Below are 21,164 nucleotides of genomic sequence, written 5' to 3'. Positions count from 1 at the left end.
CTTGGAGCCCAAGAAGAGAAAAGCTGTCACTGCTTCCACTTCTTGTCCCTTGATGCTCCAGAACTTGATTGGGCAAGACGCCATAATCTTTGTCTTTTTAATGTTAAGTTTTAGCCCAAACTTCTTCCTCTCTTGTACGCGCATCAAAAGTATCTTGAGTTCCACTTCACTTTCTGCCATTTAAGTGGTATCATCCGCATATCTAAGGTTGTTGATACGTTTTCCAGCAATCTTCCCTCCAGCTGAAGACTCGTCCAGACCAGCCTTCCTCATGACGCACTCAGCATATAGGTTCAATAGGAAGGGTGACAGTATGCAGCCTTGTCTAACTCTTTTCTCAATCGGAAACCAATCAGTAAGACCATGCCCAGTTCTGACTGTGGCCTCTTGTCATTCATACAGGTTCCTGAGGAGACAGTTGAGGTGAATTATAACTCCCATCTCTTGGAGAGCTTGTCACAATCTGCTGTGATATACGCAGTCAAACGCTTTCGCATAATCAATAAAGCAGAAGTAGATGGGTTTCTGGAACTTTCTTGCTTTTTCCATGATCCAGCGAAGGTTGACAATCTGGTCTCTAGTTCCTCTGCCCTTGCGAAACCCAGCTTACACGTCCGGAAGCTCCCGATCTACATACTGCTTGCTGCAGCCTACCTTGGAGGATTTTCAACATCACCTTGATAGTATGCGAAATAAGTGCAATCTTGCGGTAGTTGGAACAATCTTTGGCACTGCCTTTCTTTGGAATGGGCATATAAACTGACCTCCTCCAATCCTGTGGCCACTGCAGGGTTGTCCAAATTTGCTGACATAATGTATACAGAACGTTAACAACGTCATGGTTGAGGTTTTGAAGCAACTCAGCTGGAATGCCTTCAATTCCGCTAACTTTGTTCTTAGCAAGGCTGATTAGGGCCCATTCAACTTCTTTCTACAGGATGCCCGGCTCGAGATCAGTAATCACAACCGTCTTATGTTGGGTTTGCACATCCGGGTCCTTCTTGTACAGTGCTTCTGTGCATTCCTGCCACCTCTTCTTTATCTCTGAGGCTTCAGTGAGGTCCTTGCCTCGTTTGTCCTTTATCCAGCTTAGCACAGAAGTTTCCTTTTATATATTTGATTGTCTTATACAGAGCTCTTGTGTTCCTTAATTGGCGGTTGTCCTCAACTGCTTGGCACTGTATGTTCAGAAAGGCATTCTTATCTCTCATTTCTATTTTCTTGAAATCCGCATTGAAATCCTTGTATCTCTATTTCTCCCATAACTTTTGCCATCCTCCTTCCTCAGCTATTTGCAAAGCTTCTTCAGATAACCAGTTTGCTTTCTTGCATTCCTTTTGCTTTGGAACTACCTTAGTAGCAACTTCTTGTATTATATCACGAACGTCAGTCCACATCTCTTCAGGCTCTCTGTCTTCTAGATCTAATTCTTGAAATCGATTCCTCACTTCCACAGCATGTTCTGATAGAATTTGATACAGATCATATCTGAAAGGTCTTCTAGTTTTCTGCGTTTTCCTCAATCGAAGCCTAAATTTGGCAACAAGAAGATGATGTTCGGTGCCACAATCGGCTCCAGGCCTTGTTTGTACTGCTTGTATAGCGGTTCTTCATCGCTGCCAGCAAAGAATATAATCAATCTGATACCTGTACAGACCGTCCGGCAAAGTCCATGTGTACAGGCACCTCTTGTGCTGTTAAAAATTAGTATTTGCTATGGTCAGGTGGTTTTCTTGACAAAACTCTACTAGTCTCTGCCCAGCTTCATTTGGCTCACCAAGGCCGAACTTGCGTGTAATTCCGGATATTTCTTCCCTCCCCTCCTTAGCATTCCAGTCTCCTATGAGAAAAATGAACGTCTGATGATGGAGTGCGGTCTAAAAGGCATTGCATGTAGGCATAAAATCTCTCAATGTCAGCTTCTTCAGCAGTAGTGGTTGGTGCATAGACTTGGATAACTGCTATGTTGAAAGGGTGACCTTGGATCCGAAATAAAATCATTAGGTTGTTTTTGTGGTTGTACCCTAGCACTGCTTTGCCCATTCTTCTGTTTACTATGAGAGCGACCCCATTCCTTCTCTTGGATTCGTGCCCACAATAAAAGACATAATGGTCGCCGGAGTTCAATTCTCCCATTTGCATTAATGCACGTTCACGAAACCTTGCACCATTGAGTAATGGTATGCAATACAAAAATGGCTTTGAGTGCTTACACGAACAGTGTAATCATCAGTTCAGTTAACTTTTTTAAGACACTAAAGTAGTCTTTTCGCGTAACACCGTATAATTTTCCCAGATGTACAGCAATTTCAAACCAAATAACAGTTGGCATTGTCACTCCAATACGACGGAGGTTGAGAATTTTATCAGCGACATACTTTCCGTTGCGAATATCTAGAGTGCCATATTTCCTTGTGAGTGGTGTGACCCAACTATTGCTGTTCACATGGATTACCTGAGGAGCAGCCGTATATGGTCTCGCAAATTTTACTCACTGTGTTGCGGCCACACGGCCGCCCCTGAAAATACCCCAAAGATAGCGCTATTGGGTGGAATCAGTATTTAGGCTCTGCCAGAGTTCCGCATTCCTTTTCTTTCATCGCCCAGCAACCATGTAGCACCGTGAAGCGAGCCCGACGGGAATCCCGGCTGCATTACATCATCCGTAGTCGGTACGGCGTGCCGCCCTGTGTGGGAGCTGTAGCGACGTTGACCTCTTTCGATTAGGACAGCCAAAGTAATTCCTTCTCGACAGCTTTCAAGTCTGGATGCTCAGCTCTCGAAAAGACGACGTATGGCTTCGCTGCACAACTTGGTTGCTTATGGGGTACCTTCAGGCAACTCCAACTTCTTTGCTTTTATCCCTGCAGCGCTGCGCTTTTTAGGTATAACGCATATCGGGGTGCGCTTTTCACACACTCATGAGAAAGGTGGGCATAACCATTTTCACTTGTAAACCAGGAAATGGCCAAACAATAGGAAAGCATCTACATTTTCTAGGTTTCGCCTTTTCAAATCGTGCGCTGAAATGCGGGATGAACCTTCATCTGTGGTCATCTTTGTTTAAAGAAAAAGATCTTAATAATCAATTTAATTATTATTTTGGCCCTCGCAAGTCGCTTGCTTATTAAGGAAAATTAAACAACGCAATTAAACGTGGAATATTAGATACACAAACGACCATACTATCGCTGTAGCTGTCCTCTTGTATCTATGCGTTTTATTGGCGTGGTTTTTTGCAGCTCATTTTTGCTTGCAGACCACAGAGGTTTCGCTCAATGAAATTACTGTACTAGGCGACGACAGCTCACTGTTCACATTTCTTCTAGAACCCGTTGGGAAGCTCTGATCTTGTCTGTCGTGAATTGTGAAATACCCTCAAGGACGACATTCTTCAGAACCGGCCATTTTACTTCACTGTAATTTGTAGGAAGAAAATCCGTCGCCTGCGCGATTCAATGCACGTCAGTAGCCTCAGTCTACGCTCTAATTACGGAGCGTGCACACTTGATTTTACTGACACGTGGAGCAAGATTTGCAGCCGATTCGAGCGCCTATAGTAGCGTTTGTGGCACTACGGAAGTGAGAGCACGGATTTTCTTGAGTGCCGGAGCTAATTCGTATTTTAGGAGATCGCTGCATACAGTTGTTGCTATCTCGACTTGTACACCATTTACGCCAGCAAACATCGGTTTCTACCAGTGACACTCTAAAGGAAAGCAGTGGGACCGAAATGCACGGTACAGGCCATCACTAGCAAAAATGGAGTATTTGTTCCTTGCACCAAAACTACTTTTTCGTGTTTTGGTTGCATGGAAAGCCACACGGGGCTGCCAGAAATCGGAGATGAGAGAGAGGTAGAAAATAAAATACTAGCGGCCGAGTGCCACAACATATCTAAGAGTTACAGTTAGGAGCCACAGCGTTAATGGCTCTCGTCTGCAGGATACTTTATGAATCCTCGTTCGCGCATATAGTTTCTTCACCTGCTTATTCGATGGCCTTCTAAATTAAACCTGCACTAAAGCGCAAATCATCGTTAGCGTGAGGTTTCAGATTATTTTGCTTTGGTTGACAGGATACCGCCGGTCTTACTATTAGCACTTAAAGACCATCCCACATAGCTATGAACTGTCGTTTTAATCAAGCCATACGAAAGTGCCTGCGTGACCTAGAAATAACTCGTGTGAATCGGTATCCAAGGGTCCCATAAGGTTCGATTCCCATCTTGTCTGCCATCTCAAAGCTGAAGCCTAAGGAGGCAGCACCTGCCAATTCGGCATTGTCACATGGTAAAGTGACGTCATACAACTCACCGACCAGTCAGTACTTCGTTCTGTCGCCTGCATGCGGCTACCTGCCAGAGACATGTTCTAAACATCAACTCCAATCCCGGACTCTCAGAAGAACGGAGTCTTTAACGCTGTACTGTTCTTCTAGTTTTCCAAGTTTGCTTTTCGTGCACATGTAAAGCGTCTCATTGCCGTTTTGCTTTATTGACAAGATACGAACTGCCTCTTATGTGTCACGCTTGTTGGATCACGTGTTCAAAGGCGATGTTTTAGCTATCAGACCAGGCACACCTAGCTGCGGGGAGGTTTCTGGCACACCTATGTTCTCTGTGAAGAAAGGGCTCTGCACGGTGACAACCGAACGTGCAACCTTCGCTCCACTGTTCAGCCACCAGCATGATTGACACGTATGCGCGGGCGCGTGCACCTGACGAATATTGGCATAGTTCAGAGGCGGTCGATGGATTCAAAATGTACCACGATGGCTGCAGGCCGCACTCTGCTAGCAGCGGTCCCAAATACATCTTGAACTATTGCCTTTGACCTAGCACCAAGCACCAAGCGGCGCTAACATCCGTCTAGGTCACGTACAGTCGAGCGTGATTTGAATGTTACCGCGCGAGCGTCGACCAGCCTAGCACACCAGGCACCTGGCGGCCGGGTTTGGAACAAGAAAAATAATCATTTCGCACTCTTCTCTCCCTCGTTCGCTGTTCCATACAACAACCATCACCCCCGCGATAAACTCACCGCCCTTTCTCTCTATTCTAAGCTTTCTATTTGTTGCGATAAAGAGTCCAGTTTCAGATAATACCGAAGAATACGTCGTGCGCACAATGGTCACTGCCTGTTCGCAGAACCAGAAGAAAAAAAAAAAGAAAGTGACGTCCCTGCAGGGAGTGACGGCTGCTGATGGAACAGCAAAACGAGTGAGGGAAGCTGGCCTAATACCTCCCTCGCCTCGGCAGAGAATTCTGGGCCATGGCGCTGTTCATGTTCCCGGTCGACGCTCGCACGATAACCTTCAAATCGCGCTCGACTGTACTCTGAGTTCTTGGTGAGCGCGCAGGCGGCAGCACACGATTGGGCCTGGAAGGACAGCTTCTTCGCCTAAGACGGCACACTCACACAAATGCTTTTATACATGTTCAAAGAGCGTGAATGAAATCTAGCGTAGCTGCCGTATTATGATTCGGGCAGCTATCTCGCATATTAAGTGGCGCGTATTGGCAAGAGCACTTACCTCACTGGCTTTCATAGCTTCCCGAAAGAGTATTCACAACTTCTTTTTTTCTGGAGAAGACAAACGCCTTTCCTGCCAAGCAGCTGATTTTCGACCCAAATGTGTGTAACTTTCACAGTTTAAGGCCACTAGAAAGTCGCGCACCAAAGCTAAAAATGTTTAAAATATAAAAGCGAAATGTTTTCTTAAGTAATGCGCAGATAGACACGCATTACATGCGTAAAGCTCTGTTTGTCGTGATACATCTATTATATACCATTACAATGCCGGGCATTTATTTCGCCTCATTAAAATAAGCCACTTTGTAGTTCTGAGAATTTAAACTGGTAGGAACATTTCCTTAAAGCCCCATAAAGCTGATTCGAGGAATATTTTACAGTACTGTGATTTTAAAAAGTCTCCATTAGTTACCAATTGTACACGAGTGCAGAAAGGGTCACAGGTTTTGCAACAAAATGTATTTCCCAATCCAGCCTGTCAGCAGGAGAAAATAGCGACTTAGGTTGTCACTGTCGTGTGAGTTCATTGAGCATCCCTCATAATGGTTGATCAAACAGGGTCCGAGTTTTTTGATGCAATGGTAAAGCTCAGCGAACCCCTGGTATTTTCTGTTACCTATAACGAACCTGATTTCCGTCTGGATTGAAAGCAGAATGCATCAGAAAGAGCATAATATTTACTGCACCATAAAATCGTATTTGGCATCATGATCGATGGTGGCAGTTTAGCTGCTAACAGAGCGCGTCAGTGAAAGTTTGCACTTTGGGGAAATAGATATTACATGCGTTAAACAATTTGCCTACGTCAGAAAATTGTTTTCATAACGCACAGCAACGGTTGTAGTTTTTGGCTACTGGAAGGGGACGGCAGTCATGTAATCTGCATGAATGCCTTGTCAAAGTTGGGGACCGCTGAATGGCGACATGCGCGTTGGATGTTTTTATGTTTTGCGTAACGTGTCTCATGTATCAAGCTGACAGCTAGTCTTTGTGTATTGTGTCACTCCTTCTTGGGCCGAAATGGCTCGCACTATTTCTAAATAAATAAAATAAATAAAAAATTCGTTTTGGCACCGAAAACCGCCAAAAGCACTTGTATTGAATATTCGGCTGAAATTCCAGCCATATCAATTTGTTCCTCGTAAGACTCAGATGTGCACTTCGATTCGATTACTCGTCTAAATGTCATAACTAGAAATATCTCACGTCGTAGCGCACTGTGCTGGCAATTCCGCAATTCAATAAAGCACTGCCTCATTCATTGGAAAGAGAATAAATGTTCCTTTGCACATTGTCTTGGTATGCAGCCAGCAACCTAGTGATCCAAGTGCGATGTTAGCGCACGTAATAGAACCCCAGGTGGTCGAAATTTCCGGAGTCCTCCACTACGGCGTCTCTCATAGCCTGATTCGCTTTGGAGACGTTACACCCCACAAACCAAACCAAACATCCTCATTCAAGAGATTTATTAGTGCGGGGACGTAGTAGGCGTATACTGGTTTACCGTATACGCATTCTGAGCAGACCAGTGGCTGCACTTTACCCCTCCCCTGTCAGCGCGCGAGCGCGTTGCGCGTCGGGTAAATCGCTATGCATTTGCTATAGAACGTCTACGGGATTCTAAATCTACTGATTGTCCGCGCCGAGCATGCACAAATTCAAGCGAGTGGGAGACCGGAAGAAAGGGTATCGCGAGCTGACCTAATAGCCGAACGCCCTCCGTTGATCTCACTGTAACTGAAATGACGGAGGCCTTCACTGGGACCAGAGGGTAATCTCCAGATGTTCCTAAGGCAGATGACGACGATGGCAGTAGATAAAAGCGACCCTTTCAAAAATGAGACTTTCATGAAGATTAACCGCGGCAATGTTGTCGTTTTCTTCTTGGAGTATATCTCAAAAGATACAGTAATCGCGCCTTTTGCTGGCATACAACCTAGTTTACTAAAAACGGACAAAACGTTTCTCTCGCTCTTCTTCATCGGATTAAAGAATAGCCGCGATTTCGTACGTGCTTCTCAAAAACTGCTCTATCCTTTTTTTAATTCATTTCTCGAACATATGATGCTGCTGTGCGCTTAAGCCTGCATCGTCTGTGCCTCGCCGACAAATCCTTTGAACAGAAATTAATAGGAGGGGTAAAAAAATGTTTTCCACGCAAGCATTCCATATTCAGTGCTGCGCATTCCTTTTTACTGAAAGTGCGATGTCAAGCAGCCTAGTAGAAATGTGTTCAAGAGAAGCGACCGAATAACAGGGTGGAAATTTGGGATGGTTGGTGCACGATCTGTGGCTAAAAACAACGCCAACACAAGATGAAGCAGAGAGAGGGGGCAGGACGCCAAGAACCAGATTTTTATTGCACGTTCGTCAGTTTTATACCTTTCGATCATACAAAAAAAAGAAAAAGGGAAGGTAGAGAATCACGAAAACACGACAAGATAATGCATTAAAGCACAGATAATCAATTTCGCTGTCACGAAGTGCTATAGATGGTATGTTGACGCAGACTTTGCCTCTTTTGCCGAATATTAATGGCTCCCTGATTTTCTTGGGACAGTTGCTCTAAGTAGGATGATAAGACTTCGTTGTTGCCGAGCAGCAATGAGACCGGCATTGATAAAGTCCTACTACTATACTGTACAAGCTAGTTTTGACGCCCAGAATTGTCGGCTGAAAGCAGCAGGTTACCCGACGCTGCTATGTCCAGTGTCGCAGAAGGACTTCTACAAGAACTTAGAGGCAGAAAAAAAATTGCCAACAATTATGTTACTCCATAAAGCAAAATTTGAGGGCAGCGCATCAGCTGAATCACGTTTTCGATGGGTTGAGGCAAAAATTTCGTGCAAGACATGTATGTACAATTACAGACAACTTTTTTTTTAATTTTCTCTCGTATTTCTTCAAGAAACACTCCACTAACAGTTCTTGACTGTCATGAAGGAAGCTTTGTGGTCAGACAAATGAAGAGAGCAATTAAGTTATCGGGAGGTTGCGGAAGGCAGTACGTGGGCCCATAGTTGCACTGCGAACAGATAGAAGCGGCTGACTAATGCCGTTGACGCCGCTAGCGAGTGAAGACAATGCGGCTCTGCGTTTCGGCTTGGGATTTGCGCACCGCCATTCGGTGATAACGAGCCGGCGAACGGCAATTGGAGAACTAGGGCGCCTACATGTTGCGCCGGGACTGCTCTTTACGAACACCCTCGCCGCCACGCAGGATGAGGAGGGGGGGGGGGGGGTTATACGCAGCGGCGAACGGGGGTGGCAGGAGGGCGCGCAGCAGTCAGATAACAAGCGCGGTTGCCGTCACGGAGGAAGAGGGGGGCTGAGCTGGGGGGCTCAAAGGGGGGCGGAGCTGATTACGAGACCGGCGCCAACACCGGCTGTGACGACGACGCGAAATGCAGGAACGGCCGCCTAAGAGCTGCGCTCTAAAAGATCAAGACCACATCAGAAGGAAAAAAGCCGTTTGCCGTCATTCCGTACATTCATGACTTTTCCCACAAACTCAAAAAGATAGGCTAAAAAATTTCCGTAAAAGTGCGCATGTCCGCACCTAACAAATTAAAGAACATGTGTGCCAAGTTCAGCAGTGAGCGAGCTGGAAAAAAACAATGCCAAAAGAAGCACAAGAAAATGCATGTGAAATGTACAAAAACTGTAGTGTATGATACCCTTGCCATGCGGGCGCACTACATCGCTCAAACAGGTCGCTGTTTGAATGAACGGCGCCAAGAGCACAGACGGTCTTTGAATGGTGGCATCAGCAGTGAACTGGCAAAACACTGCCGAGAGCATGAATGTGTTCCCCAGCTCGGCAACGCTAAAGTCTTATCATCCTACTTAGAGCAACGGAACACAGAAATTCAGGAAGCCATTAAAATTCGCCGAAAGGGGCGAAATCTGCGTCAGCATACCATACATAGCACACTGCGACAGCGAAATTGATTATCTGTGCTTTAATACATAATCCCGTGCCACATTTTTATCTTTTCGTGTTTTCGTGATTCTCTATCTTCCCCTTTTCTCTTTTATTGTACGATTGAAAGGGATAAACCTGACGAACGGGCAATAAAAATCTGGTTGTTAGCGTCGTGTTCTTTCTCTCTGCTTCATCTCGTGTTATAGCGCTGTTTTTATCCACATACCGAATAAGGCTGGTCTGATTCAGCGATAGTGCACACATTCGATAATTGACGCTTGAAGCTGGCCTCCTCCATCTAGGTAAAACAAGAAAAAAGCATAATTATGCAATATTGCAGTTTCTCCCGTAACCCGTCCTCTGAATGAACGATAATAAAACGTTGAAATCAGGACAATGTTAACCATCAGTTATGTTGGCGCTGCAGAATCGGAGAAGTAAGGGTTGGTTGACAATTACAGTCCTCTTCGTTCATTGTGTTTTTTTCTCGTTACGCTGTCCACATGTCCTTCGTGTATAAAACTTGCCAACTAGCCTCGGATGTTTATTTGATGCAGGGCACGCCTACAGTGGACTGCCACCAAGCGACACTACACAGAGTAACTCGGCAGCGAATCAAATTTCTAACACTGATGCTCGGAAGTTAAAACAGCAATCGCACGCGGCTACACATTAGCTCATGCTTTTTGTCGTTTTTCATACCCCATTTCCCGCTCTTTTCTAAAAGAGGTAAAAAATTGCAACCTCGACATCACGATACGTTCAAAAGCTTGGCGGTCTTGCCTGATCACTGCTTATGAAAAAGGCAGCTTAGAAGGGAAGAAGAGCTTTTAGACCTGCCGTCAGTCATGAAGTTGTCATGAACATCATAATCTTTTTTTTTTCTTTCAGGACTACCATTCCACTCTTCTTCGGGATCATGTGTATGTACCTCTTCCCTCTGACAGCATCTGGACCAAACTCCAAAGAATTTTACGACTGGTTCTACGCCGATGTACGGGAGCACTGGTGGGACTTGGTTTTGCAGATTTCCAACTGGAGACTGAAGAACGCGCAAACGGTTAGCCTTTTTCTCGGCTTATTTAAATAGCAGCCAAGCGGGAAAGCTGTATTTCTCCCTTTTATTGTCAAGAGAAAATCTCGCGCTTTGAAAACTGTTGCATTTTATTTCCATGTGCAGTAATGAAAGGGTCGTGTGAAAGCGGCATCGCTTACTCATTTTCGCACACAGGAAGAAATGTATTACGGGATTATTTACTTATTGACATCCGTTCCTAATTATTTGAGGCACAGGCAGAAATGGATGTACTCATGGCATGAAGATCCTCAAAACAAAACCGCATCTGTAGCCGACACAAAGCGAAAACAAAGTACATACGCAGCAAATTGCAACATTAATGAGCAATCGTAATTTCAGTCGATGCGACAGAATAAACACAAGAAATGAGCAGTACACAGGGATATAAGAGATATAGGGATAAAAAGACAAGCAAATACCAGAAAGAATACGTTATGAATGCCCAATGGGCAAAACTATCACTGTATTTACGAGCATACGAAGACTATACCCTTCCCCTGCTTGCTTTATCTCTTACACATTTAAAACATACTGAACTAAAGTCGTCTTATTGAGAAGCGGCTGAACACCTACCATTAATTAAGTGACAGAATACCTTTGATGTACTATAAATTTACTTATGACCTCTTTTTGATCATGGCAGACACTATACTAATATTATGTAACAAGTATAGGTTTTTACCAACCTTATAATACACTCAAAATACACGACAGACTAGTTCCGTTTATATTGTGAAAGGGCATTGTTAAGTGGCCGCGATATTTTCCAAACTCGAAAAAAAAATATGTACGAAACAACACTGTAAATATGAAAATTCATTATTGGCGTAAAATATAAAAAGTGCACCAGGAGTTTTTGAACCTGGCTACCAAGAAACATAAAGAAAGGCAATACTGACAAAGATCGCATTGTATCCGTTTCCAAGTCTCTCGGTCTCGAGTTTTCCAAAGTTGACGTCACATGGGCTGATCCAGCATTTTGAAGTCCCATTGCGCGAAAGAGCACCTTTCAGTGAAAACTGAATGGCACCCTTTAATATGTCGCCCCGACGGCCATCTTACCACCGAAGCGCCGAGTGCGACCATCGCATGCACGGAGCAAGATGGCCCCGCGACAACTGCTCAAAGCCACCCTTCCTCCATCCGCCGAAGCGTATTAGAGGCCATTTGCTAGTGCGGCACCACTGGCGGACAACCATATGGCGCCCGTTTTCGCGAGATTGGTGCCAAAATTGTTACGCAACCCTTTTTTGTACTGATTGCCCTCAAGCGAGTACTCGCTGCAATAGCATAAATCTGCTAGTCAACGTAGGGATATCCAGCGAAAGTGATTCCAGCCACGCGATATCAGTACCTCCAGTTGTATGCCGTCGCCGACATTCGTGTCACAGCAGGAATGCGACAGTTCCCCGTAAAGCCTTCATGGTGGTTTCACGTGATCTCTCTTTGCATATAGCAAAACGTTTCTTACGCGAGTTGCAGGCTATGTAGTGCCTATTTCGAAGAAATAAATCTAGTGAGAAACTCGATCTCGCTAAAGAGTAATGTTTTCGCTTTCCAACATGTAGGCAATAAGAGTATTTACAGGTGTTTTTTTTTTCTTAATTTCAGTTCCTGCACTTTAATCCCGGGCATTATTACGAGACTCGGCATGTGTAGAAAGCGCTAGTGAATAGCCTGCCATGCTTAGACATTAGTGAATATTGATGCGATAGTATCTAAGGTCCCGTTACCCAGAAGCTCCGGCGCCGACGTCGGCATTGAAGTTTTGAGCGAAAACTTCCGGGCATGGCGCCGACAGGTGGTAGCGGGCAGCTGACATGGTCAATCGGGGATTCTTCAGTGGTTTGTGCGACTTAACGAGACCACATGATATCAGGAAGTTGTGAAGAACTGACAACTTGGGTTGCTCATTTGAGGTGGAAGGCTGAACAAGAATCAACCATGTAGTCCGCATGGATGCCGAGCCAGTCCAGCTACACCTAGGCTACGCAGTCGCGTTATACGGCCTGGTTAAAGCAGGAGTTTCATGCAGTTTGGTCGCCTATGCTATCCCGTCGTATCATTAAAGGCGGAGTTTAGGTGTCCTCATGATGTTTTTAGCGTGTTATCAATTAGAAAGATTGAAAAAGCGGTTGGTTCCTGGCTCATTAGAAGCATTCAAAATTCTTGTTGTGAAAGCTGTACTCTCAAAGAATTTAGCACGCTGAGTGGAGTCCCGTCCTAGGTGGTATTCTCTTTTGTTAGCTTTATCTTATGACAAGCTAAAGAGCTAGCAGCGAAGAAAACGTTTTGGCGGTTCCAATAACCATATATTGGAGCTCTAAACCGCACTACGTCAGCTCAAAATGGATTGAGAATATGATTTCGAGGCTTATTCATTTTTTTAATAGAAGCTATCGTTGTAGCTTTTCGCCTGAGGCTCATTTACTGTATTTTACTGGAAATAATTTTTTTTAAACTTTTTAGAAGAATTGATTTAATATTTACGAAAATGCAATCCTAAGTCATATTTAAGGTGTTAAAACAGCATATATAATTTCCATGTACTCATGACCTGCTCGAAGCACGCTTTCAAGACAGTTATTTCAACTAATTTTAAACATCTGTTTCGATATCGAGCGCGAAATTTGACGAATCTGATTCCTCCATAATTTGACTGCATTCGTGAATACAAGTTACGTTCAAAACGTTAGTTCGCTTTAAATAAGGTAGGACACGATAACGGCCTGATGATCTCTGGGCTGCTTCCGCATTCAGAAATGGACGCATACGCGCATTCTGCATCGTGATTTGCTTTGAGAGAGTAGCTTTCAAACATTGAACATGGAGAAAGAGTCGCTTTCAAACATTGAACATGGAGGCGCCATCTGTTGTAGTGATGACACATCAGGTCTCGATTAGTTTCAGGGGGCGCTGCATGCTGGCGCCAGTTTTCCCAGCAAGTTTTTCTTTAAAATCAGTTTTGTGGTGCAGTGGCGCCTTTTCGACCTCACGAGATGTATGCGCTTTCACGTAATACATTGCGCATATTTCCCGCACTATCAAAACATATTACTCACCGCTGAGGGAATGGTCATAGCAGGCTGGGCCGCTTGGGCAGATAAGGACAGCCTACGCTGCGATTAAAAGCCTTGCATCCGAAGAAAATCAAATTAATAAAGCCACTAGGTAGAGACTTCGTTTTGATCCCTCAATGGCACGATCATAGCCGCTTCACTGGTCAATGCCCGAGAGCACTACATCGTCGTCTTAACCAACTTCCATCCGCGCGAAATAGATCCAAACGCACCGCTACCGCATTCCCCTCTTAAGCCCTACAATGGCACAGTACCCTACTACTAAGGTCCCCTATCGCTAGTTTCGCCGATCTTTGCCTGAGGTCTAACCCTGAAACCTAGCCTCGAACCTAGGGGGACATGAAACGCGACGTGCTCTTGTACATATGTCGCATTCTTAGCTAAATCGGCTACAGTGTTTTTATTATTCACTGATTAATATTTAAGCTGTTTTCCTGTAAATACCATATCACTAGGCGTTAACGCTATAGCAGGCGCGCTGATACAACCTTCACTTGTATTGCTGATAAATAAGGCCTTCCTTCCAACTGTCTCTTTGCAAGAGGCCTAAATCCCTTTGGCCTCTTTTCTTGGCGAACGTTTAGTTTTTGGAGTCGTAAACCTGGTGTGCAGATGTTTTCCAGGATTCTTAAAACTCCTCTAACTTATTTCAGACAACGTCCTGCTTACCCAGCTTTTCTTGGGCGTTAGCAAACTTTCGTTGAGGTACAGTGGTATTGAAAACCAATACAGTAGACTGACGAAACACACATCAAAGCTTCTATAAATTCGTTAAATCCGCATCTTTCCGCTTTTACCAATAAGCATAGACACCAAAACACAAAACAATTGCAAAATTACACAATCACTGGTGTGTGCTTGCTTCACAACTGCTTTTGTCGGTGTTTCCAAGAATGAGGAAATGATTAGGTGGCGTTTGAAAGAGAATAATATGATTCTTTTTGGTAGCTTGGGCAAACTGAGCGATGCGTGTTCTGGCCAAGCGGGCCAATTCATTGCACGTGTGTTATCGAGAAATAACCTTGAGTTTAGTTAAGTTCAGTATATAGAGTTTAATGTTCCGGAGAGCCTCACGACATGAGAAACGCAGTGGGTGGCTCCGGAAATTTCGTCCACGTTAAGTTCTTTACCGTGCATTACATCGCACAGCACATGCTCTTTTTGCTTCCTGCCTCCATTGAAAAGCGGCCGCTGCAGCCAGGATTCCATCCCGCATTCTTGGACGCAGTAGAGAAAACAAATTGGAGAAACCTGCCTACTCAGATCTTGTACCAATGATGTGAATTCCCGGAACAATTATTTGCCCAAATCTCAGCTGTCATTGAAGCCGTTGTGTTGGTCAGTTTGCCGCTGGCCATTCATTATGTGTTAAAATTAGGAATGCGAGTGTAGGGAATTATGAACACAGAAGCCATCAGAATAGACATGAATGTTACAGGGGTACCGCATGCATTTTTTGTAATGTGTTAATTGCTGAATAGCGCAGATAATATCCCAGAAAGGCAATATTTTTGTAGAAATCATTTCAAGCAATAGGGACACGCTTTTTCATAACATAACATAAAATAATTTCATAACATGGCAGAGGTTGGCGGTGGTCAAGAAACACTTGATGAACAGGGCATCCGCCTTGTTCACGCCGCTTTGATAATAATAATGAGTGTATTTCAGGTAGGGGCTTTAGGCAGAAGATGTGCCGTCAAATCTGAGCTGTTGGCAACAGCTCCCGTCAATATTTCCATGCATCTCCAATTCCTGGAGTCGGCGTGCTAGTTTAACCTGATTACAAGCTCTGATGACAAAACATTTCTAACAAAGATACTAAATTGGTTCCGTTATCTTGTTTGCGATAAAAACATCATTAAATGAAACAGTAATTTCTAGCGGTCCATACTGGCTAAGATTACAAGTGCACTTTCAGTATTATCGGAAGCTGAAAAACAGTTGGTTTTCGTAAAGATTGCAGCCGATTTAGCTAGATGTCCCAAGGAGCAGTATGTGCTCCAGAACGGCAAGTTTCATTTCGCTTTCAGCTAGTATTTGAGCAGCTAGGGTTTCAAGGTCAGTTTCAATCAGGTATTTATGAAATCCTTGCATACGGACCTTATTATTAGCATACTATACAAAATACGACCGCTTAACGCATCTTGGGAGACGATTGGACACCGGTTCGTTCTGGATCCTTTACACTGAGGTGGAAGTTAATAAAGACGACGTTGCCGTGCTCTCCTGCTCGGGCTAGCGAAGAGATATATATATATAGAGAGAGAGAGATAAATCGTTAATGAAAATGGGATAATTTAGCCGGCGTTTAGGATTCGCCGGCATGCTACTCTGCGTAGGAAAGGGAATTGGGGAGAGAAAGTGAGAATCAAGGAGGTGTTGAAAATTAAAGAAATAAATGTAGGGGGAGATAGAATGCGACCATTAAGAGCTTACTAATAAGATTCACCGCTGAGTAACATTTAACAACAAAGGGGTGAGATGCACAGTCCTAAAAATGGGCTTACAAAATGCACAGCGTGAAAAAAGGGCGATAGTGACCACCGAGCGCACAAAGTTCAGAACTTGAAAAATGCGTGAAACTATAGCTTGTCAAGAAGTCGAATGTCTTAAATATTCAAACAAAAAGTTCACCGCTCGCCTCTGTTGCCTATGGCAGGCTAAATGACCAAAGTATGTCCAACGTTAGAGGCATTGGGAACTTCTCCATACAGTGTTCATAGTAAGTATAATCGTGAATATATGCAGGGCACTCGAGCAAGATATGTTGTACAGTTACGGTCGTGTCACAGTTGTCACTATGCGGACTGCTCATCTGACCAAAAAGGCATCGCTAGTCATTTGTAAATGCACAGTTCAAGCGAAGTCTCCAGATAGCAAGGAAATCTGGAGCCAGGTACATCGAGATGTACAGTAACGCTCTCTGAAGACATTGCTGGGTAATATAACATGAAGATGACGCGCTCTAGATGCAAATATTACCTGCGTAAATTGTTATGTGCGTTCCTCGCGCAAGGGTTCTTGTTACGTGTATGAGGGAAATATTGAATAAAAGAGGGCTGAGCACAGCTCCTTGAGGTACGCTTCTCTCCATTACGTGATAGAGGGTTGGGCCGTTTGGAGTGCTCATAAAAATTTGGAGCTTTTGTAGATAGTGTCTGATCCACATGTATAGCTTTCCTTCAAATCCAAGTTTTACCAAGGCTGCGACAACTGCATAGTGAAAAACCGAGTCAAAAGCGGGCTTGATGTCAGGAGAACGGCTGTCGGATTGCATCGATAATGAAGGTACTCTTCAAGTGACGAGGCAAGGGTGATGACATTACCAGTCTCATATCTATTACCGCGAAGCCCGTTAATTTCTTGTGGGTACTCATTTCGGCTTTCTAGAAACCAAGTGTTGCGTTTTCAGACCATTCCCTCCTGAAGCTTGCCCACGCAACTCAGGAGAGCGATGGCCCGGAAGGATGTGTAGCTTGTTGACAGCTTGCAAGATTTCAAAACGGGTACAATTTTCGCCATCTTCATTTCATGGGAACCTCATCAGACATCCAGGAAGAATTGTAATATTCAAGAGTTTAAGATGGGAGTTGAGAGGTAACTATCTATTGACTCCGCAGCCTGGATGGAAATCCAGTCTTGGTGCAGCTGCTGCAGTATTTATTTTATTTCTTTCAAAATCAGAGCCCTTGCGCAAATCACTGGTTGTGATCCTCTTTCCGAAAGACGCAGCTGTCGGTGACCCAAGGACCAATTGTCTGCTCGCGAAGCTCAAGGCAGCATCTACTGCTAACACACTAATTATTTAACAAATATATAGTCAGTAACCAATGTGTGTACTGATATGTCTTTCGTGATGAGCTGTTCTTGCCCAGACTCACATCCAGACATGCATTATTGTAATTAACTGAAGAATTGAATTAGATGACGACGTGAAGATCCGCTGCTTTTTTTTTTCGGCATACAGAAAAGAAAAGTGCCGATGAAATCCGTGCAAAGGAATGCTTTGCGTTAGTGGAATCTATTGATCAAAAAGGTTGAAACAGACACATTTCGTGAGAAGATATGCCGCTAGCCTCCGTGCATGAACAATAGTTCTCGGGATGAAAAGCAGCAATACCTGTCTACCCGATATGCGTAACATTTTTTTTATCTTTTCTACAGTCAACCTTGTTGCACTTGTGGTTCCTCTCTGCCGACTACCAGCTATTCCTGGTGGCAGTCATTGTGATCCAGGTTTTGAAGGCGTAAGTGCACTTAGCCTACCTCAAGGCGACGTCCTCTTTATCACGGTGTTAGGCAACAGAGGAGATTTTGTTTGCTTGCAGGAAGAAATGGCTCGTTGCTGCCGTCTTCGCAACGCTCGCACTTGTTTGCTGCAGTGTATCTGCTTGGCTGATGTACGGCACCGACATGACGCCGTTTATTGTCATGGTGCGCCCGTCATTTCGGTAAGGCGACCGTACGTACATCGCCCTCTAGAAATACTTGTGCGCACCTCTGAAGCCACCGCAGCAGCTTCTTTCCGGCTAAACATATTTTGATACATTTATTTTTGAAGAAGCGCATGATATGCTTCATAGTTTACTAGTGTGATCATAGTTCCTCAAACCCACTGTTAGCTTCTGGATACATATCCCAGAATTGCTGACTTTAAAACCAGACAGACATCTTGCAGACTGTTCCGACAACACGGTTGAATTTAAATCTGATACGCAAGTCGATTGAAGTGCCTTACAACGTGCGCTGGGGCTATCCCAAAGCTAATCACCTGTGTGTTTCCTTACTGCCCCACTAAATTCAACTAGATATGCTTTCTTTTTCCAACAGCCTTGTTTCCCAGTGAACAGCTTAAGAACTGCGGATTATTTAGCAGCGGATTTGAATGATGGCCAGATGTGTTTCAGGAGCCGTTTACTCACTCTTGCTTTCTAAATCCTAATCCAAACTTAACTGTCTTCTTCTTTCACTCGCTGCTCCACGCCAGATCGGCCACTGACACTGCGGTTTACTACTACTTCCGCCCCTACTATCATGGCGTCTGCTTCTTCTTCGGTTGTATTACATTACTCCTGGTGCAGCAATATCGAAAATCTGAGATCTCAAAGGCAAGTCATCTGGCTTTTATACTTCTTGATATTACAGTGCCTAGAATATACTGGCTAGTGTGACGAGCGCCCGCGCTTCCCAATGGGCGAGGATGACGCTTTTTGCAATGAAAGCCAATCGTTATCGGCAGAGGGCGCTGCTTGTCGGGAGGGTGCCACCTGAGCAGACGACGCAGTTTTCTCTCTTCAGAATACGGCAATCTGTTGGTGTTGTGCGTGTGTGTTAAACCTGCTTCTGCGCGTCTTTTGCTTTCACGAAGGTGCAGTAGTTTATTTACGGTGTAGGTGTTTGCTCATGCGAGTCGCTCCGCTCTTCTACCTGCTCGGCGACGATTGCATCGGTTTTTTTTTTTTTTTTCGCGTTTTGTGCGCGCGTTCTGTGCTCGCCTGTATCCCTTCTTTTTTTACTCTGTCGCCAGTGGTGAAGCGTGGTTCCCGATTGTTGTTTCCCCAGTGCCTCTCACTAGACTGCAGAGAAAAATGTCAAAGAGAAAGCGGTGGTGCACAGAGAAGACTTGCTTTTTTGGCAAACGGGGCTACCGCTAGAACAAGGAGCGTACGTATTACTGCGCTATCTGATGCTACGTAAGTCCGCATTCTGTACAATGGGAACGAAGCATCGATAGAAATGACGGAAGGTAAACGGCAACTGCTTTTGTTGGCGAGAAACATTTTTAGAGCATGCAGTTATATTCACAAGGATGCAAACCTGGGCGAGTCGGTAACGGTGCTCCATGGCAGTGTGTAGCACAAAGAGTGTACACAGGCGCCACAGACAGCACCTGTGCTGTGTACCTTTTCTGTGTCCCTCGATTGTCCTTTTGCGCTACACATATGTCATATGGATGCAGTTATATATTAGGTGCATGTTTCACCGTAAGCGCGGCATTACCAACGAGTTTCATCGCGATTAACCGGCCGCGTCTCGCGCATATTGTGTATCCGAGAAAAAAAAAAAACTTCGTCAGTGAAAAGATGGTGACTTCGGCAAAACCTTGTGCAATCGCAGGCCGCGATGTACCTTAATTAGCCGCTGTAAGTAAAGGTTCCTCGTTTGTGTTCTGCTGTTTTTTTATTTATTTTTTTTTATTCAAATACCTCACGGGCTCCGATTGGAGTATTATGTGAGGGGGGTTACATAACTGGGGTGCGAAACAGAAGCATGTAGAAGATGGTTATTTTAACATCGTTATTTTCAAAACGTTAACATTATACCCTCCACACCTTGTGCCCAAGACGGCACCAAAAAGGAAGGAAAGAAACATATGCGAGCAGCAACCAGCTCGTAAACGCCATGAGGTTATTAAAGGACTTTTTTTGCACCGGCGGCATGTGGAGACTATATACACTCGGGTGCAACCAACTGAAGACTTCGTCAAGCTAATCAATCGTCTGATACGAGTAATGAACTCCAGGATAACCAAGCGTGCACTTAAGCCGGGTAGCCCAGACATGCGTTTCTTGGAAGACTTTCTAGGATATCTGGACAAGTGGGAAGAACATGCCAGCATTGCCTTCCACTCGCATTGTCACCTTTAATTAAACATGCTGCCTTCGTTCTATTAAACCGAATCTGTGTTTCGTGACTTGTATTCTTTGAGTTTGAATTCCTCCAAACGCGAAAGCTCTCATGTGCGTTTACCGGGTTAGCGTGTGGCTCACGTACCGATTGAGCTTTCAAGTTCGAGCAATCTGCACAAAGCAATTCGATATTAACATTAGCATGTTAAAACGTTATATCAATCCTAAGCTCCTGAAAGAGCTCTAAAACAAAGTATTAAACGTGAGCCAAAGCAACCCGCAGCTCCCTTTCCAACTCTCAGCAGCGCGGCGCAATGTGCGCGAGAAACCGGCTCGCACCCTCTCGCACCACAGCGCCGCTATGCGGCCGCCGCCGGCAGCCATCAACTTTGGTGCCACCGCGCCGCCCGCGCTCAGCACACTAGTCAGTATATTCTAGGCACTATATTGATATGTAGCATTGTATCTGGCGCAGCCCGTCAGGTGACATTATGACGTAAGTTTATCCTTATTTCAGACGCCAAGAAATACGACCGTTGCTTAAGCTCGCCCATACACTGGTACTTGTCCACCTCTTGATCAGGAGGCTGGGACGTAGCAAATTACCTCATAACACTATCGAACAGATTTAATACAAAATCACTGGCGACTACTGAATTGGTTCACGCTAGGTATCTTGTGCAAATAATGCGGGGTGGACGCTGCAATATGGACAATCACCAGTACCGAAGGAGCGGCGCAGTGTTTTTCACCAGCGCAAAAAAAAAAAAAAAAACTGCTACCGTTTACAGCTTGGGCACAATATTACCATACCTACCATACTCTTTAAAAATTAGACACGTGTAAGGATCGATATCAGTTGTTGCCTTCGTGTTGCTGGCATAGCATGGAAAGGTCTTTCCGTTGAGTAGGCTA

The 21,164-nt window shown here is 44.6% G+C and overlaps 1 protein-coding gene across 1 annotated transcript in view; it reads left to right on the top strand.

Moving 5' to 3' along the window:
- Positions 1-21,164, top strand: part of LOC146172546 (nose resistant to fluoxetine protein 6-like) — a 63,563-nt gene that overhangs the window by 32,046 nt on the left and 10,353 nt on the right. The window contains exons 9-12 of the mRNA XM_084585956.1: positions 10,351-10,519; positions 17,785-17,867; positions 17,949-18,071; positions 18,608-18,728. Of these exons, the coding sequence (XP_084442082.1) occupies positions 10,351-10,519; positions 17,785-17,867; positions 17,949-18,071; positions 18,608-18,728 (496 nt within the window). The remainder of the gene's footprint in view (positions 1-10,350; positions 10,520-17,784; positions 17,868-17,948; positions 18,072-18,607; positions 18,729-21,164) is intronic.

The sequence above is a fragment of the Amblyomma maculatum genome, unplaced genomic scaffold, assembly GCF_055883805.1.
Source record: "Amblyomma maculatum isolate TAMU_Amacu unplaced genomic scaffold, ASM5588380v1 scaffold_13, whole genome shotgun sequence".
NCBI lineage: Eukaryota > Metazoa > Arthropoda > Arachnida > Ixodida > Ixodidae > Amblyomma > Amblyomma maculatum.
The sequence above is the reverse complement of the archived record's forward strand: the minus strand, read 5'-3'. Positions and strand labels throughout refer to the sequence as shown.